The following is an 18,188-nucleotide window of genomic DNA, read 5'->3' as shown; positions in this document are numbered from 1 at the left end:
GGAGGCTCGGGATGAGCCCCCCCGCACCTGAGCGAGGTCCCCATCGCGGGGTTCCCCAATTCCTGAGTGACCTCACCGGCCACATTCCTGGGGTTTGTCCCCAAATCCCAGGGTGTCCCCCACTTCGGGGCGCGGGTTGTGTCCACTCAGGAGAGAGCGTCCCCACTCACACGGTGTCCCCCGCTCCTTGTCCCCATCCTGGAGTGTCCCCGGAGAGCGTCCAGCCAGAGCGTCCATCCCTGCTCTCCGTCCGCAGCGTGATCGGTCCCCCCACCCCAAAATTTGGGGCAGAGGATCCATCCCAGGCTCAGGGCTGCATGCGCAGGGCCCCGTCCAGCCTCACCACCTCCCCGTTGATCATGGGGTTCTCGGCCAGCGCCTGCACCAGGTGGGCGTACTCCGCAGGGTCCCCCAGGCGGGACGGGAAAGGCACTTGCTGACCCAAAAAATTCCGGACTTTCTCGGGCAAAACCGGCCAGGAGCGGCGTGGAGAACAGCCCTGAGGAACCCCAAAAACACGGCGTGAATCGGGGAACTCCCACTTCTCCTCGCCCTCCCGGCCAGGTGCTGCCCCCTACCTGGGGCGATGGTGACCACGCGGATGCCCAGCGGCGCCAGGTCGCGGGCGATGGCAGGGTCATGCCCACGATGCCGCCCTTGGAGGCCGAGTAGGCCGCTTGACCCACCTGTGAGGAGGACGTGTGGTCACTTCAGGGTCTCCTGACCACCCCCTTTGGTGGGTCCCCAGGGGTCCCTCACCTGCCCCTCGAAGGCGGCCACGCTGGCGGTGTTGACCACCAGGCCGCGGTGGCCGTCGGCGTCGGGCTTGTTGTGGCTCATCAGCTGCGCGCTGAGGCGGATCACGTTGAAGGTGCCCACCAGGTTCACCTGAGGAGGGGGAGGTGACAGGAGGATTTGGGAAGGGTCTTGTGGGTGCCACCAAACCCTGCTGGTACCCCCAGGTCCCCCTGAGCTGTGCTGGGAACACCCCAAAGTCCCCACATCTCCAGCCACCCCATGGAGCTGGTCACCCCTCGTTCACCCCACTGAGCACAGACAGCCCCACCCCATCGCCCAGGGACCCCCCAAAGCCCCCCACTGAGCACAGACACCCCCACCCCATCGCCCAGGACCCCCCCCAAGCCCCCCACTCACGTTGATGACCCTCTGGAAGTCCTCCAGGTCGTGCACTTTGTCCTTCTTGCTGTTGTAGGTCTTGACGGCGATGCCGATGCCGGCGCAGTTCACGGCCAGTCCAGGCGGCCAAATTGCTTCTGGGCCACGGCCAGAGCTGCCTCCACCTCCTTGGGAGAGGTCACCTGGGGGCGAGGGGCCACCAAAGGGGGGGGATTGTCACCACCGGGGTCGTGTTGGGACGTGGCTGGTGGAGTTAAGGTGGGATGGGCAGCACTGGGGTCACGGTGGATGTCACCGGGTGGGGGTCACCAGGGTGGTCAAGGCAGCCCCCACCTCCTCAGCTGGGGTCAGCTGGGGTCACCTGGGGTCAGCTGGGGACAGGGGGGGGGCTGTGGTGAGGGGGGATGTCACCGGAAAGGTCAAGGTGGGATGTCACCAGCAAGGTCAAGGTGACCCCAGCTCCTCAGTCAAGGTCACGCTGACCCCAGTTTGAGGGGGGAGGATTGACAGTGGGGCCAAGGTGGTGCCCACGCTGGTGGGGTCAAGGGGGGGGTGGTCCACATCAAGGTGGGATGCCACCTGAGGGGGTCAAAGGTCACCTGCGGGGTGAAGGTGGCCCCATGCTGAGGTGGGATGTCACCGGGGGGTCAAGGTGGCCCCGGGCTGAGGCGGGATGTCACCAGGGGGGTCAAGGTGGCCCCGGGCTGAGGTGGGATATCACCAGGGGGGTTAAGGTGGCCCCGTGCTGAGGTGGGATGTCACCAGGGGGGTCAAGGTGGCCCCGGGCTGAGGTGGGATGTCACCAGGGGGGTTAAGGTGGCCCCGTGCTGAGGTGGGATGTCACCAGCAGTGCCAAGCAGGCGCAGCCCCGCGGCCCCCCCCGGTGCTCACGTCGGCGGGGGCGAAGGCGCAGTGGTCGCCCAGCTCCTGGGCCAGCTGGCCCCCGTGGGACGTGGGCAGGTCCAGCAGCACCACGCGAGCCCCGTGCCGCACCAGCCGCTCCACCGTGGCCCGGCCCAGCCCGGAGCCGCCGCCGGTCACCAGCGCCACCAGGTCCTGGGAAAGGGGGGGGGACAGGGAGAGGGGTCAGCGGGGACCCCCGCACACATCCCCGGGGTTCGGGGGGGGTGGGGGGGCCGGTACCTTCACGCTGCGAATCGCCGCCATCGCCGCCGTCCGGCCAATCCTGCGGGGGGCGGCACCGGGGAGGGGAGGGACCGGGGGAGGGACCGGGGGAGGAGCGGGGGGGGGATACCGAAGGGAGGGACCGGGGAGGGACCAGGGGGACACCGGGGAATGACCGGGGGTTGGGCCGAGGGAGGGACGGGGGTGGCACCGGCAGGGGCGGGGGACACGAGTGGGGAATCCCGGGGGGACAAGGGGGTTCCCCAGCTCGAGGGAGGGGGGTCAGGGAACACCCCCGGCCCCGGGGGGTGTCCCAGGCATTGAGGGGTGTCCGGAGGGGTCTCATGGGGGGGGGGGAGGGGTCCCGACCTCTTTTTCCTCCTTATCCCCGGCACCGAGGAGCCCAAGAGGCGAAACCTGGAACCCCCAAAGGGACACGATGGAGACACAAGGGGAGGGGGACCAGGACCCCAAAGAAAGGAGACGGGGACAAAACCCTGAGGGGACAAGATCCGGTCCCCCAGGAGGGTGGGATTGAGATTCCCAGGGGGATCATTCCGTAATTCCCCCCGAGGGGTCCGGATTGGGACCCCCCCAGAGGAGAAGATCGCCCAAGGAAGGGGGGGGGGGGTCACGAATTCAGGATTGAGACCTCCCTCCCCCCCGGGGAAGGGGAGCAGGACCCCCGAGGGGACACGGCTGAGCCCCCAAGGTGACGGGGTCAGGTCCCCACGGGGGGGACCCGCTGTCCCCCCCCCCCCGCCTTGTCCCCTTGTCCCTCCCAGCCCGGCCAGCAGCCAGAGGGTATAACGTTACCTCCGACCTTCCCGGGGGGCAGCGCCAGCGCCCGCCGGGCAATCCCCCCCCCCCAAAAATGGAGGAGAAATCACCCAAAATCCCAGGTACAAGGGACAGGAGGTGAATTCTCGGGGGGGGGGGGGGTGGGTGGGACACCCAGAGTGACCGCGGGGACATTGACCGGGGGCGGGGGCAGAGGCAGGGACATGGCGGCGACATCGGAGAGGTTGAGAAGGACCCCCCCCCCCCCCCCCCCCCCATCCCACCCGGAAAAAAACACCAAAAATAAACAAATAAAAGTGGGTGCCCCTTTGCACCCCCCGAGTGAGACGGGGATGTAAGCGGGGGGCGGAATTTGGGAATTGGGGGTGGAACACACACACCGCTGAGGGGGGAAAAATCCCCCCCCCCCCCCCCCCCCAACACACCCATCGGGGTACACTGAGCAGAGATTCCCCCCCTCAGGTTATTCTATCCCAACCTGGGGTGCAGGAGGGATTTGGGGGTGCAAAGGCAATTGGGGGGGGGGAGGTCAGAGAGTTGTTACCCCCCTCCCCCCTCAAATGCCCTCCCCCCCCCCTCAGCCTCCGTGCCCCAGTTCACCAACTGCCCCAGCATGGTGATCCTGGTGGGGTTACCCGCCCGCGGCAAGACCTACATCTCCAAAAAACTCACCCGCTACCTCAACTGGATCGGCACCCCGACGCGGGGTGAGTGAGTTTTGGGGTGGGGAAATCCCGAAAAATTTGGGGATCCCCCTAAACCTCCCCCCCCCTCACCCACCACCGGCTCCCTCCGCAGTGTTCAACGTGGGTGAGTACCGGAGGGAAGCCGTGCCCAGGTACAAGAATTACGAGTTTTTCCGCCACGATAACCCCGAGGGGGTGGAAATCCGCAGGTTAGAGGGGTTTATTTATTTTTTAATTTTTTTTTTGAGGAGGGGGGGCATTTTTTGGGGGGTAGGTTTAGGAGCTCAGAGGTGAGAGAGCTGCACCCCCAAATTCCCCAGGCACTGCGCTCTGACCGCCCTGAAGGACGTCCGCACCTACCTGAGCTCTGAGGAGGGGCAGGTGGCGGTAAGAATTTTTAATTTTTTTTCTTTTAAAAATTAAATTAAATTAGTCGTTTTGGAGCAAACGACTTTCCCCTCGAATATTTCGGGTGCGGGGGGTGGGTTCAAATTTCTCCCCCAACACCCCCTTGAAGGTGTTTGATGCCACCAACACGACTCGGGAACGCCGGGATGTGATCCTGCAGTTCGCCAAGGAAAACGGGTACAAGGTACAATATTTGGGGGGGTCGAGAGGTATTTTTGGGGTGTTTATTAATTTGGGGGGGGGGTGGAAATGCTGCTTGGGGGGGTCTCGAGCACGTTGGGGGCGGGTAGAATTGTTTTGGGGGCGCCCACAGGATGGGAGAGGATTGATTTGGGGGTGTCCACACAGGATAGGGGGGGGTGTTGATGCTGTTTTGGGGGTGTCCTCGATATGGTTTTGGGGTGTCCACTTTGGGGGTGGTGACACTGATTTGGGGGTGTGACAACATGGGGGGGGAGGGGGTGACACCGATTTGGGGACATCCACAAAATGGGGGAGGGGTGGCACTGACCTGGGGGGGCTACAGCACATGGGGGGATGCTTGGAGTGATTTCGGGGGGGTGGCACTGTTTTGGGGTGTCACAGCTTGGGGAGGTGACAGTTTTGGGGGTGTCACAGCACGGGGAGGGGGCAGTAGCACTGATTTTGGGGTGTGACAGCATGGGGAGGTGACACTTTTGGGGGTGTCACAGCACGGGGAGGGGGCAGTAGCACTGATTTTGGGGTGTGACAGCATGGGGAGGTGACACTTTTGGGGGTGTCACAGCACGGGGAGGGGGCAGTAGCACTGATTTTGGGGTGTGACAGCATGGGGAGGTGACAGTTTTGGGGGTGTCAGAGCATAGGGGGGTGGTGGCACTGCTCTGGAGAGTCACAGCATGGGGAGGTGACACTGTGGCACTGCTCTGGAGAGTCACAGCATGGGGAGGTGACACTGTGGCACTGCTTTGGAGTGTCACAGCATGGGCAGGTGACAGTTTTGGGGGTGTGACACCATGGGGAGGTGGTGGCACTGTTTTGGGGGTGTCACAGCACGGGGGAGCCACCCGTTCCCCCCCCTTTTCCCCCCCTCTCCCCCCCCAGGTTCTGTTCGTCGAGTCCATCTGTGATGACCCCGCCATCATAGAGGAGAACATCAAGGTGAGACCCTGGGCCTGGAGGTGACAACAGCGACCTGGTGGTGACAATAGGGGCTGGGGGGGGGGGGCGGGTTGGGGAAGCTACGTGTACCCCCCCCAAAAAAGCCGTGCTCCCCCCAATCCTCCAGCAAGTGAAGCTGAGCAGCCCCGACTACAAGGGCCGCGGGCAGGACGAGGCCGTGGCCGATTTCCTCAAGCGCATCGAGTGCTACAAGGCCACCTACGAGCCCCTGGACGACGAGCTGGACAGGTGACCCCCACCCCACGTCCCCCCCCGCACCCCTCCAGGCCTGCCCAGACCGGAGACCCCCCCTCCTTTCCCACCCCCCACACAGCGGGCTGTCCTACATCAAGATCTTCGACGTGGGCGTGCGGTACCTGGCGAACCGCGTGCAGGGCCACGTGCAGAGCCGCATCGTCTATTACCTGATGAACATCCACGTCACGCCCCGCGCCATCTACCTGAGCCGCCACGGCGAGAGCCAGCTCAACCTGCGGGGGCGCATCGGGGGAGACTCGGGGCTGTCCCCCCGTGGGCAGCAGGTGGGGTCAACCTGTGGGGAAACACCTGGGGGGATGCAGGGATGTCCCCAGGTGGGGCCAGAGCCAGCTCAACCTGTGGGGACACAGGGATGTCCCCTCAAGGGTACCAGGTGGGGCTGGCGGGACCAGGTGAGGTGTGGGGCGGGGCTAAAGGAAGCCACACCCAGCAGAACCACCCCAGGTGACCATTGGCACGGAGCTAATCTCCCAAACCACACCCAGAAAGGGGCAGGGCTTTAACCACACCCCGATACTCCCCATCCCCTGCTACGGAGTGAGGGCTGCGCCCAGAGGGGCCAGGAAAAGCCACACCCAAGCGGCCAAACCCCTCTCCCAGTACGCCCAGGCGCTGGCCCAGTTCATCCGCAGCCAGAACATCCGCGAGCTGAAGGTGTGGACCAGCCACATGAAACGCACCATCCAGACCGCCGAGGCGCTGGGCGTGCCCTACGAGCAGTGGAAAGCCCTCAACGAGATCGACGCCGTGAGCCGCGCTCCCTTTCTTTATGGGGGAGGAGCGGGGGACCCCCCCCAAACAGCCCCCCGAAACGCCGCCGTCCCCTCACAGGGGGTGTGCGAGGAGATGACCTACGAGGAGATCCAGGAGCGTTACCCCAAGGAGCTGGCGCTGCGCGATCAGGACAAGTATCGCTACCGCTACCCCAAGGGAGAGGTAACCCCCAAAATTCCATGCCCTGGGGGGATATCTGGGGGTGTCAGGGGTTTGGGGACATCCCCTAACGTCCCTTCCTCAGTCCTACGAGGACCTGGTGCAGCGGTTGGAGCCTGTCATCATGGAGCTGGAGCGGCAGGAGAACGTGCTGGTGGTGTGTCACCAGGCTGTCATGCGCTGCCTGCTGGCCTATTTCCTGGACAAGAGCGCCGGTGAGGCCTTGGGGACAGGCAGGGGACAGTTGGGGACAGCCCAGACCTGCTGCTGTGCCCACCTCATGCTCTTAAATCCGTACCCCAGATGAGCTGCCTTACCTCAAGTGTCCCCTGCACACGGTGCTGAAGTTGACACCTGTGGCCTACGGTGAGTGGGGTGGTGTCCCCTCAAAACAAGGGATTGTTACTCCAGAGTCCCTCCCCAAAATGGGGACAATATCCCCCCAAAAAGGGGAGAGTCCCTCCCCAAAACAAGAACAATATCCCCCCGAAAAGGGGACTGTTACTCCAGAGGCCCTCCCCAAAACAGGGACAACATCCCCCCAAAAATAGAGACTGTTCCCCCTTGTATCCTTCCCCAAAATGGGGACAAAACCCCCCTCAAAAAGGGACTGTTCCCCGTGTCCCACCCCAAAATGGGGACAATCCCCCCCCAAATGGGGACAACCCCCCCCCGAGCCCCCCCAAGCTGCAGCCAGGTCCCTTCTTCCCCTGGAACCAGGCTGTGAGGTCGAGTCCATCTTCCTCAACATCGAGGCAGTGAACACCCACCGAGCACGACCCCAGGTGAAGACCCCCATCCCCAACCCCACCCCAAAAAGAGGGTGCAGATCTCATTAAACCCCCCCACCCCCATAAACTGAGGGGGGGTGTGTGTGTGTTAAATTTTGGGGGGGGGAAGACTCCCCAAAACCCCACATCTTCACCCCGCAGAACGTCGACATCAACCGCACCGCAGCCGACGCCCTCAACACCGTCCCCGAGCATTTCTGAGGGGTCCCCTGGGGACAAGGGGAGACCCTCCCACCCCCCAAATTAAACCTTGTACAACCAAGCACTGAGCATGAAGATCGGGGAGGGGGCTGCACAACAACGGGGTGTCTTTATTTTGGGGGGGGGGGGGGTGGTCAGCGGGTGGCCTCGGCCTCGCTGTACTGGCTTGACCAGAATGTGGGATCCTTGCCTTGTATCTGAGCGGGAGAAAAACGGGTGAGGGGGCATCAAATGGAGCCCTGGAGTCTCCCCAAAAATGCAAAGATGCTCCCCCCCCCAACCCGGGCTCACCTTGGCCACGGCGTTCAGCACATCTTTCTTGGAGATCTCCTTTTCTGACCGTGGCCCCCACTGGTATTTGAATTCCTGGGGGTCTGTCAGGGGGATGGGGGTGATCTCCAGGTACCTGCAGAGGGATGGGTGGTGACCTCTCGCCCTGCAGGTTTTGGGGTGCGCAGGGGGGGGTGTCCAGCGTTCCCCCAGCCCCACGAGGGACCCCTCAGGCTGTGGGGTGTGGGGGCTGCAGGCTTTGCTCTGCGGTGTGGTATAAACAGCCCGGCCAAGGCTGGCGCCGAGGCTGCTCTGGGCACACCGGGAGGGGTGGGGGACTCCCTGCACCCCAAATCCCAAACCCTGCACTCCAAACTCCGCACCCCAAACCCCCACACTTCAAACTTCGGACCCCAAATCCTGCCCCTAAAATCCCACACCCCAAACTCTACACCCCGCACCCCACACCCCAAATCCCACACTTCAAACCTGCATCCCAAACCCCACACTCCAAACCTTGGACCCCAAACCCCACACCCCAAACCCCCCCCACCCCAAACCCCAAACCCCACCAGGACCCTCTGACTCACTTCTGCCGCACAAACTCCTCCGTCACCAGCTTCCGAACGTCCCCGAACACCTGGTGCTGCTTCCTGAGGACGGGGGTTAGTGAGGGGTGGCACTGAGCAGCCCCATCCCACCCCACACTCCGCGTGTGTCCCCCCCATATCCTACCCGGGGTACACACGGAGCAGGTGCAGGAACTCCCACAAAGCACCTGGAAAAGGGGGTGTCAGTCAGTGAGGTGCAAAGTGAGGTACAGGGGGGTTGGGGGGAAGACTCACTGTCTTTGACTGAGTTGCCCTTCATGAAGATGAAGCTGAGGATGATTAAGAGGAGCCCCATCTTCTCCTTCTCCTCGTCCCTGCGGCAGACACTGGTGTGTCACCCATGTGGGCGAGGTGGGGGAGGACACGCAGATGGGGTTTCCCCCCGCCTCAAACCACCCAGGAATCCCCCAGCAGCAGCCCCTCACCTGCACAGGTACTTGCCCTCAGCGCGGGGCAGGTTATTGATGAGGATGTAGGTGTGGCGTTTGGAGTCGATCTCCACCAGCTGCAGCCCGAACACCTGCGGGAGGACGAGGGGTAATCCACGGGGCTTTTTTCCCCCAAAAGCCTCCCCTCTTCCCCTACCGCGATCCCCACACCTCCTGCAGGGTCTTGCCCGCCTTGTTGACGATTTCCGAGTAGGCGTCCCTGTATTCCCGGATTACGTTCTTCAGCATGTCTACAAGAAACAGGGAACCGCTAAAGGAGCGTGGAGCTCTGAGCTCCCCACGGCCAGCAAGGATTTAGGGGTCTAAACGCCGTGGAAAAGGGGCTCCCCCTAAACGTACCTGCTCTCTTGATAGGGATCTTCTTCTGGTCCTTCACAAGCAGGAACTGAACCAGCTCACTCACCTGTGGGGGAATTAGCAGGGAAGGCCAAGAGCGGGCTGATAACAGAAGGATGCAGACACGGGACTCCAGGAGCGGGAGGAGAGGGGATCACCGCAATCCACCTTCTGGTTCACCTGGTCCTGGGAGCGCCGCTCCGTCTGGGTCGGGATGAAATCATCCTCCCCATCGGTCATCTGAGCGGAAAGGACGGGAAGTGCGGGAAGTTAATGCTGGGGAAGGGACTAAAACAGAGGAGAGGAGAATGGAAGGGGCCAGGCGGGAAGGGAAGAATAAATGAGTGGAGAAAGAGGAGGGGGCAGCCTCTCACCTGAGAAGAGCCGAATCCCTTGCTGCGCTTCCGCTGGGACATTTCTCACTCCAGTTCTGAGAGGAAAACAAGCACCGGGCGGGCTAAAACCGCGACGAGAGCACCCCTAAGGGCCGTCCCCCGCGTCCCACCCGCAGCAGGGCCGCAGAGACCCCTGCAAGGCCCGGCCAACGACCCGGCGCAGACACGAACCGTCACCGACCGCGCTCCGCCCGCGACTGCGCCGGCCCCGCCCACACCCACCGGCCCTACTCACGCCAGTTCCGCTTCCTATTGGCCCAGCTCGGCGTCCGCACCGCCTACCATCCCATCCCCGCATCGTGATTGGCCGAGAGCCCGAGCTCGCCCCGCCCCTTCGGCACCAGCCAGGCGAGTCTCGCGCTCCGCCCTCGCCCCTCCCCTCAGGTGGCGAAAAAGGCGGGAAAAGAGCCGCACGCGCCCCCCCCACCGCCGCCTCACGGCGCAAAATGGCGCTGGGAAAAAACACCGCGAAACACCCCCAAAATCACCCGCAATGGCCCATCTCGCCCTTCCCTTCCCCTTAAGAGCCGTTATTTGAACGGGTGGTGTCACCACCACCTGTAACGTGCTGCCGCGGCCCTTCCCGCAGGTGGAGGAAGAGGTGGCAAAATGGCGGCAGAGGCTGAGGGGAGCTTGGTGCCCGTGCTCATCCCCAGCCCGGCACTGAGATATTTGGGGCACCCCAAAATCCCGGCGGAACCTTCATCCCCTGCCTGTGCCATGAGGGGTAAGGGTGATGGCTTAGAGAGGCAGCCTGTGCCTTTTGGGGGTGTACAAGGGGGTTTTGGGGAGCTGTGAGACCTTCAGGGAGCGTGTGGGGTGTCCAAGGTGGCTTTTGGGGTGCTCTGGAGGGTTGGGGACGCTCATTTAGTGTCAAAGTGGGGCACTGGCACTGGGATCTACATCCCCACTCACCCCCCCAGCTGTAAAGTGGGGTGAGACCCCCTCAAAACCCCCACGGGGACATGGGGGGACCCCCCTCCCCAAAGCCCCCACATTTCCACCTCCTACTTGAAAGATCCCCCCAACCCACACCTACAACACCCCTGTTCCCCTGGCTCATTTCTAAAAAAAGAGGGTTTTTTTTTAACCGTTTCTCATTTAAACATAGTATTTTAATTTAATTTTTTTGATCCCTCAGAACTGCATGGCCGCCTCCAACGTCTCCGACAGCTTCGTGGCGATTTTCTCTGCGGGATAAGAGCGATCAGGAATTTGAAGGGAGGTGATCAGGGAAGTTTGGGAGGGGGGGTCAGGAAAAGGGGGGGGGGTGTTTTCACTTTTTCACTCACCTGCTCTTTTTTGTAACTTTTTTCTCCTTTTCCCAGCTGCCTGCAGCCCCTGGCCTTGGAATAGAGGAGGGAGTGCAGCCACCTCCTCCAGACTGGGGGCTCTGGGCACCGGCTCCCCCTCGGTGCCCCCCGACTTCACCCGGGGCTTGAGCTCCACTGTCATCCTGCCGAGCTGGGGAGGGGGTCAAATATTAACCCACTGCCCCCCACTCAAAAAAAACCCACCCTCCCCACCTCAGGAAATCTATTCCTACCTCCAGGTCGCCGCTGTCTTCCTCCATGGCTTCTCCTTCCCCTTCCTCCTCAGGACTGAGCCTCGTCACCGTCACTGGCACAGCTGTGGGGGGGGGGCCAGGTGAGTTTTGGGGGGTCCCTGAGGGGTGAAGGGAGTGGGGGACAGGTGCAGCTCACCTGCCAGGGCCTCGGCATCGCCCCGTTCCAGAGCCTCCAGGTCCAGTGCTGGCCCCAGGGCCGGCAGGATTTGGGCCTCGAGCTGCACCCCCCCGCGATTTGGGGGGGTGGGTGTAGTACGAGATCTTCCCACTGTGGGGAAAAAGAGGGGTCAGGGTGTGGGGAGAGCCCTCCTGTCCCCCAAAAACAGAGCTCAGGGTGTAGAAAGACCCCTCCTCTGTCCCCAAAAATGGGGGTCAGGGTGTGGAAACCCCTTTCCAGCCCCCAAAATGGGGGTCAGGGTGCAGAAACCCCTCCCCAGCCCCCCAAAAAGGGGGTGAGAATGAAAAAAAAAACCCTTCTTAGTCCCTCAAAATGGGGTCAGGGTATATGGGAACCCTCCCCAACCCCACAGAATGGGGTCAGAATGTAGGGGGACCCTCCCCAGCCCAACAGGAAAGGGGCTGAGGGTGCGGAACCCCCTCCCCAGCCCCCCAAAAATGGGGTCAGGGTGTATAGGGACCCTCCCCAGCCCCCCAGGAATGGGGGTCAGAGTGTGGAGACCCCTTCTCAGCCCCCAAAAATGAGGTCAGGGTGTATGAGGACCCTCCCCAGCCCCCCAGGAATGGGGGTCAGAGTGTGGAGACCCCTTCTCAGCCCCCAAAAATGAGGTCAGGGTGTATGAGGACCCTCCCCAGCCCCCCAGGAATGGGGGTCAGAGTGTGGAGACCCCTTCTCAGCCCCCAAAAATGAGGTCAGGGTGTATGAGGACCCTCCCCAGCCCCCCAGGAATGGGGGTCAGAGTGTGGAGACCCCTTCTCAGCCCCCAAAAATGAGGTCAGGGTGTATGAGGACCCTCCCCAGCCCCCCAGGAATGGGGGTCAGAGTGTGGAGACCCCTTCTCAGCCCCCAAAAATGAGGTCAGGGTGTATAGGGACCCTCCCCAGCCCCCCAAGAAAGGGATCAGAATGTGGAGACCCCCCCCAAACGGTCCCCCTCCCTCCCAGACCTGGTCCAGTCGCGCAGCAGGGCCACGGCGGCGGCGTGGGGGTCCGGCAGCCCCCCCGGGCGGAGCCGGCCCTGCCGCCGGGCCAGGTGGGCCAGGAACTGCAGGGGGTCAGCGCAGGGGGGCACCCCATAGAGCTCTCTCAGCTGTGGGGGGACACCGTGGGGGTTTTTTTTTTTGGGGTGTGGGGGAAAGGACACACGGGGGATTGTCACCTTGTTCCCCTTAGTGGCCGAAATGGGGTGAAAATGCCCAAAGTGTGGGAGAGTCCCCCTGAAATAACCTCCCCTCCCCACTGCTCTGGGCACCCCTAATGCTGAGCCCCCCCTTAATCCCAATTTCGGGGGGTCACTGTGTCCCCCCCTCCGTTGCCCTGATCTTTTTTTGCCTTTTGATATTTGCAGTTTGGCAGGAGAGTTTCTCAGAGACTTCTGAGTGAATAAAAGTGATACTTCAACAATTGTCCCCTGCTCCAGAGAGGAATGTACAGTCTCCAAAAACCAATTTTGTTGATATTTTATCAATTATTCCTCCTCCAGAAAGGAACGTACAGTTCCCAAAAATCACTTTTGTTGATATTTTATCGATTATTCTTCCTCCAGGGAGGAACGTACAGTTCCCAAAAATCCCTTTTGTTCACTTACAAGTCTGTGAGAAACTCGACAAAAATGCAAATATGAGAAGGCGGAAAAAGATCAAAGTGAGACTGCCCCACCCCCCCCCAGAGCTGAGCTGTTAAATCCGCTGATTCAGCTGGAAAAACGGGGTCAAATTGGGAACCCACCCTCCCCGTTGCCACGGTCTCAGCCCCCCCGAGGGGTCCCCACGCACCTGCTGGGCGGGGCAGCGGCGCAGGATGGCGCAGGCGGGGCTCAGGGGGGTCCCGCAGGCGTTGGGGGGCCAGGGCCCCCCTGAGAGGGGCGGCGGCCGGGGGGTCCCCCCGAGTCCAGCACCACCCCAGGACAGTCCAGGAGCTGGATGTGCCGGTCCAGCTGCACGGCCTGCAGGCACCTGGGGGCGGGGTCTGCATGCCACACCCACCCACACACCTGGGCGGGGTCTGGGTGCCACACCCACCCACACACCTGGGCGGGGTCTGGGTGCCACACCCATCCACACACCTGGGCGGGGTCTGGGTGCCACACCCATCCACACACCTGGGCGGGGTCTGGGTGCCACACCCATCCACACACCTGGGCGGGGTCTGGGTGCCACACCCATCCACACACCTGGGCGGGGTCTGGGTGCCACACCCATCCACACACCTGGGCGGGGTCTGGGTGCCACACCCACCACACACCTGGGCGGGGTCTGGGTGCCACACCCATCCACACACCTGGGCGGGCACTGGGTGCCACACCCACCACACACCTGGGCGGAGTCTGGGTGCCACACCCATCCACACACCTGGGCGGGGTCTGGGTGCCACACCCACCCACACACCTGGGCGGGGTCTGGGTGCCACACCCATCCACACACCTGGGCGGGGTCTGGGTGCCACACCCATCCACACACCTGGGTGGGGTCTGGGTGCCACACTCACCCACACACCTGGGCGGGGTCTGGATGCCACACTCACCCACACACCTGGGCGGGGCTCCCCATGGCACACCCACACACCTGGGCGGGGCCAACCCAGGCTCCTCCCACTCCCCCTGAGCACCCTGAGCCCAGCCCAGCCCTGGGGGTCTCACTCACCTGGTGACCCCGGGCACGGCCCCCACCACGCAGGCCCGGCTGCGCTTGAGGCTGTTGATGAGGCTGCTCTTGCCCACGTTGGGGTACCCTGGGGAGGGGGAGCGGTTGGGGGGCACCCCAAAACCCCCAGCCCTCCCTTTCACAGCCCCCCCCTCAACCCCACCCCTATTTCACAGCCCCCACACATCCTCCCAGCCACCCAAAAGCCCCCCAACCCCCCCGTTTCACAGCCCTCTGTGTCCTCCCACTCATCCCACAGCCCCCCCAAACCCCTCCTCATACCCCAGCCCTCCCTTTCACAGCCCCCCAAACTCCCCCAAGCCCCCCAAACTCTCTCCCTATGCGCCCCTCACCCACCACCCCAACCCGACCCCCCGTTTCCCAGCCCCCCAAGCTCCCCCCCCAGCCCCCCTCACCCACGACCCCCACGGTGATGGAGGTCTTGGCCTCTCCGCTGCGCCCGTAGTTCCTCAGGATGTGCAGGAGCCTCTCGGCGCCCACGCACGCCCCCCCCCGCCAACGCCTCCTCGGAAACCGTGACCGCTGACCCCCGGATCTGCTTCTGTGGGGCGGGGAGACACAGGGTGGGGGTCAGGGGGACCCCCTGAGCTGAGCCCCCCACCCTCCCCCCAGGCCCTCCCCAAACCCCCACCAGGTTTCGGCTCTGCTGCTGCGTGCACGACTTGAAGGCCACGGCGGGGAACTCGACCCGCAGGTGCTTCAGCCACGCGGCCACCACGTCCCTCGGCACCAGGTCTGGCGTGGGGGGACACAAATGGGTTTGTCCCCAAGGTTGTGGGGGGACATGGGGGACCCCCAAAAAATCCACGTCGGGACTCCCCCCCCAGATCCTCTCACCGATCTTGTTGAGGACGAGCACGAGGTGCTGGTGGGGTCGTAGGGCTCCCTCGAGCTGGGGGCTGCGGCAGCCCTGGGGGTCGCGGGCGTCCAGCACCTCCAGCACCACGTCAGACGCCGTCAGCACCTGCCAAAATCGGGGTTCAGGTGAGGGGGGAAAGACCCTCACCCCAAATATAATCCCCCCAAACCGCCATCCCCCCCCAGCACTGACCTTGCGCAGCTCCCGCCCGAACTGTCGCAGCGACGCCTCGTTCTGGGGGGGCTGGGGGGGCTCCTCTTCCTCCTTCTCCTGGGGGCACCTGGGTTACGGGGATCTCTCCATCCAGGGGGTGCCCCCTGATTTTTGGATTCCCCAATTCCTCTCTGTCCTCTGGGGAGCCTCACCTCCCTCCCAGGGGGAGCCCCCAATCTCAGGGGACCCCCCCCCCCACTTTTTTGGGGAGCCCTCCATGGGTGCTCCCAGCCCCACCTGGCTCTGGAAGTGCTGCTGTCCCTGCAGAGCATCCGCCAGGTGCACGGCCAGGTGCGATCGCTGCTGCGCCTTCAGCACCTGCGGGACACGGGAGGGCTCAGACCCCCCAAAACCCCCCCCGCGACCCCAAACTGCCCCCCTCCCCCCGAGTTTGTATTTGAGGGGGAACCCCAGAATCCCCCCCCGGGGGTTGCACGTGGAGAACACCCCAAAACTCCCTCCCCTCGGGGTGACCTGGGGCACCCCCAAAAACGCCCCCCGAGGTTCTTTACCCGTCTCTGCCGGCTCTTGGTTTGCTCCACGAAGGCGGCGAAGCGGCCGAGCTGCGGCAGCCCCGGGTCCTTCTTCACCCCGCGGCGGGTGCGCCGGGCCTGGGGACACGGGGGTGACACACGGGGGGGGTGACACACGGGGGGGGTGACACACGGAGGGGGTGACACACGGAGGGGGTGACACACGGAGGGGGTGACACGCAGAGGCCAAAGGGCCGCACCCCCAAACCAGCCCCCGTTCCCTCCCCGCCCCGCCCCGGGCCGGGGCTCACCTGGACGCGCTTTTTCCGGGACGCCTCCACCTGTCGTCCTGCAGGAAGGGGCGGGGTGAGCTCGGGGGTTGCGGGGGGGTCCCCAAAACCCCCACGAACCCTCCCGGTGCCTCCCCGAACTCACGGGAGCGGGTCATGGCTGTGGCTCCCACGCTGCTGGGATCTCTGGCGCCGACTAGTGACGTCACTTCCGGTGCAGCAAAGGCACGTCACGTGTCCTTCCATAGCCACACCCAAGATGGCGCAGCCCGCGCCAACAGCACGCCCAAGATGGCGGCCCCCTTACGGCGACATCCACCGTGCCCCACCCAAGATGGCGTCCCCCACACCCCGCATGGCGGCGAGAGCGGCACGGCCACGCTCAAGATGGCGGACAAAAGCACGACCTACCTTTAGTGCCACACTCAAGATGGCGGCTCGGCGCAAAGAGGCCACCCCGCCACACCCAAGATGGCGGCCAGCCCCACCCCGCCACACCCATTATGGCGGCCAGCCCCACGCCTCCCCCCCTCCCCCCCCCCCAAGAACGACCGGGACTGCCCTTACCAAGAGTGCACTTTTTTATTCCTTTTTTTGTTTTTTTAACTTTTTCTCTCAGTTTTTTTTTGGGGGGTGGGGGGGGAGGGGCTGAACTCAGTATTTATAATTTCAGGGGCTCCCCCCCTTTTCACCATCCCCGCCCCTCCCCCCCAAACCCCCAACACGGCGAGGGGGCGAGGGTGAGGAGGAGGAGGAGGAGAGAATCCCCCAACCCTCCAACAGAGCAAAACCCCCCACCCCCACACAAACCGGGACCGGAGAAAAAAAAAACCAAAAAAAAACCCCCCAAAAAACCAAAACAAACCAAAAAAAAAAAAAAACCAACCCCAAACCAACCCCGGAAAAAAAAAAACCAAACCAAAACCCAAAAACCCCAAAACAAACAAACAAAAAAAAAAAAAGCCAAATGGAACAAAAAAATATATATATATTTATAGAGCCCCTGCGGGGGGCCGGGGCGGGCCCCCCTAGGCCAGCCCGAAGCCCTCGGAGCACTCCTGGATGGCCAAGAGCAGCATGTGCCGCAGCTTCTCGTAGCTCTCGTAGGCCGGCAGGTCCAGCTGGTTGAAGCTGGGGACACACCAGAGTCATTGTCACTCCCCCACGAGGGTCACCGTCCCCAGTGCCACCCCGCCCGCGTGCCGCTGTCCCAGCCCCCAAATCCCGCGCTCCTCGGGCGTGTGTCCCCGTCCCGGTGTCCTCAGCTGACCCCAGTGATTTGTCCCCGTGTCTCCTCCCAGTGTCACCTCACCCGTGTGTCCCCTGTTCCCACCTCCGTGTCCTCCTGGTGTCCCCTGATGTCTCCTCCGTGTCTTTGTGTCCCTCCCTGTCCCCGTGTCCCCTCGCCGGGTGTGTGCCAGGGGCCGGTGCTCAGTGTCATCCCATGTCCCTGTCACCCTGTCTGTGTCCCTCCTGTGTCCCCATGTCCCCCCTGTCCCCCCGTGTCCCTCACCAGGTGTGTGCTGAGGGCAGAGCTCCGTGTCCCCATGTCCCTCTGTCCCCATGTCCCTTCCATGTCCCCATGTCCCTCCCGTGTCCCCATGTCCCCTCATGTCCCCCCCATGTCCCCCGGTGTCCCCTGACCAGGTGTGTGCCGAGGGCAGCCGGTCGGTGGAGCGGTCGTCGCGGTGGATCTGGAATTTCTGGATGCCGTTCATGCCCTCGAGGGCGGCGAATCCCTGCAGGGGCACCTTGGACGTGCCCGTCACAAACTGCAGGAACTTGGCGCGGTCGGCCTGGTCGAAGGAGCGCAGGGCGCGCCAGAACCACTGGATCTGGGGTGGGGGACAGGGACAGGGACGGGGACAATCAGCCACCGGCATCCCTCTGGAATCCCTCCTGGAACCCTCTGGAGCCCCAAAGAATCCACCGGAATCCCCACAGAATCCTGCCCCACATGGATGGAATTACTCTGGTACCCAGAACCCCCCTGGAATCTCCCCAAAAGTCCCTGGAATTCCCCCAGAACCCCCTGGAATCCCCCCCAAAACCCCTCCCAGGATCCATCCCCACCTGGATGGAATTGCCCTGGTACCCAAAATCCCCCTGGAATCCCCCCAAACCCCACCCTGGAATCCCCCAGGACCCCCTGGAATCCCCTCAAAATCCCTTGGAATCCCCCCAAAACCCCCCGGAATCCCCCCAAAACCTCCTGGAATCGCCCCAAAATCTCCTGGAATCCCCCAAAACCTCCTGGAACCCCTGAAAATCCCCTGGAATCTCCCAAAACCCCCCAGAATCCCCCCCGAAACCCCCTGGAATCTCCCAAAATCCCCTGGAATCCCCCCAAAACCCCCTGGAATCCCCCAAAATCCCCTGGAATC

General features: G+C 63.3%; 5 protein-coding genes across 11 annotated transcripts; 1 reads left to right on the top strand and 4 right to left on the bottom strand.

Moving 5' to 3' along the window:
* Positions 1–307: 307 nt before the first annotated feature.
* LOC136305053 (3-hydroxyacyl-CoA dehydrogenase type-2-like) lies at positions 308–2,345 on the bottom strand. The gene is given in 7 exon segments (XM_066208456.1): positions 308–499; positions 579–686; positions 760–888; positions 1,156–1,253; positions 1,256–1,319; positions 2,029–2,193; positions 2,281–2,345. Coding segments are annotated over 7 exon segments (780 nt in total). The 5' UTR covers positions 2,305–2,345.
* A 716-nt stretch (positions 2,346–3,061) lies between these two features.
* Positions 3,062–7,554, top strand: LOC136305050 (6-phosphofructo-2-kinase/fructose-2,6-bisphosphatase). Of its 2 annotated transcripts, none has more exons than XM_066208448.1 (14): positions 3,062–3,164; positions 3,645–3,770; positions 3,862–3,958; positions 4,070–4,136; positions 4,267–4,341; positions 5,241–5,297; positions 5,425–5,546; positions 5,632–5,839; positions 6,177–6,323; positions 6,408–6,512; positions 6,595–6,724; positions 6,813–6,875; positions 7,230–7,294; positions 7,410–7,554. In XM_066208448.1, the coding sequence occupies exons 1-14, from the start codon at positions 3,137–3,139 to the stop codon at positions 7,545–7,547; spliced, it is 1,428 nt and encodes a 475-aa protein (XP_066064545.1). In that variant the 5' UTR covers positions 3,062–3,136; the 3' UTR covers positions 7,548–7,554. The 2 variants fall into 2 exon arrangements, with proteins under 2 accessions (XP_066064545.1, XP_066064546.1); XM_066208449.1 differs by having other exon boundaries at positions 7,442–7,529.
* LOC136305052 (non-structural maintenance of chromosomes element 3 homolog) lies at positions 7,543–9,780 on the bottom strand. Of its 6 annotated transcripts, none has more exons than XM_066208451.1 (10): positions 9,734–9,780; positions 9,542–9,597; positions 9,336–9,407; positions 9,171–9,234; positions 8,982–9,061; positions 8,808–8,902; positions 8,507–8,696; positions 8,362–8,424; positions 7,793–7,907; positions 7,543–7,698 (listed from the first exon to the last, which is right to left on the bottom strand). In XM_066208451.1, the coding sequence occupies exons 2-10, from the start codon at positions 9,581–9,583 to the stop codon at positions 7,544–7,546; spliced, it is 876 nt and encodes a 291-aa protein (XP_066064548.1). In that variant the 5' UTR covers positions 9,584–9,597; positions 9,734–9,780; the 3' UTR covers position 7,543. The 6 variants fall into 6 exon arrangements, with proteins under 6 accessions (XP_066064548.1, XP_066064551.1, XP_066064550.1 ...); XM_066208454.1 differs by lacking the exon at positions 9,171–9,234 and adding an exon at positions 9,235–9,269 and having other exon boundaries at positions 9,348–9,407; positions 9,734–9,766; XM_066208455.1 differs by lacking the exon at positions 9,734–9,780 and having other exon boundaries at positions 7,579–7,698; positions 8,507–8,549; positions 8,617–8,696; positions 9,542–9,704.
* An 881-nt stretch (positions 9,781–10,661) lies between these two features.
* Positions 10,662–15,998, bottom strand: LOC136305056 (guanine nucleotide-binding protein-like 3-like protein). Its single transcript, XM_066208458.1, is given in 19 exon segments — positions 10,662–10,752; positions 10,855–11,026; positions 11,109–11,191; positions 11,266–11,363; positions 11,365–11,397; positions 12,254–12,396; positions 13,082–13,129; positions 13,131–13,184; positions 13,186–13,261; positions 13,949–14,036; positions 14,365–14,452; positions 14,454–14,510; positions 14,601–14,704; positions 14,807–14,933; positions 15,021–15,098; positions 15,279–15,359; positions 15,554–15,652; positions 15,826–15,863; positions 15,950–15,998. Coding segments are annotated over 19 exon segments (1,533 nt in total). The 5' UTR covers positions 15,963–15,998; the 3' UTR covers positions 10,662–10,699.
* Positions 15,999–16,774: 776 nt separating this feature from the next.
* On the bottom strand, positions 16,775–17,724 carry LOC136305057 (E3 ubiquitin-protein ligase SMURF2-like). The gene is made up of 2 exons (XM_066208459.1): positions 17,449–17,724; positions 16,775–16,935 (listed from the first exon to the last, which is right to left on the bottom strand). Exons 1-2 carry the CDS (start codon positions 17,685–17,687, stop codon positions 16,833–16,835), a joined length of 342 nt encoding a protein of 113 aa, XP_066064556.1. The 5' UTR covers positions 17,688–17,724; the 3' UTR covers positions 16,775–16,832.
* Between the last annotated feature and the right edge of the window lie 464 nt (positions 17,725–18,188).

This window comes from Chamaea fasciata, unplaced genomic scaffold (assembly GCF_029207755.1).
Source record: "Chamaea fasciata isolate MVZ Bird 193981 ecotype frontalis unplaced genomic scaffold, bChaFas1.0.hap1 SCAF_258, whole genome shotgun sequence".
NCBI classification, from domain to species: domain Eukaryota; kingdom Metazoa; phylum Chordata; class Aves; order Passeriformes; family Sylviidae; genus Chamaea; species Chamaea fasciata.
The sequence above is the reverse complement of the archived record's forward strand: the minus strand, read 5'-3'. Positions and strand labels throughout refer to the sequence as shown.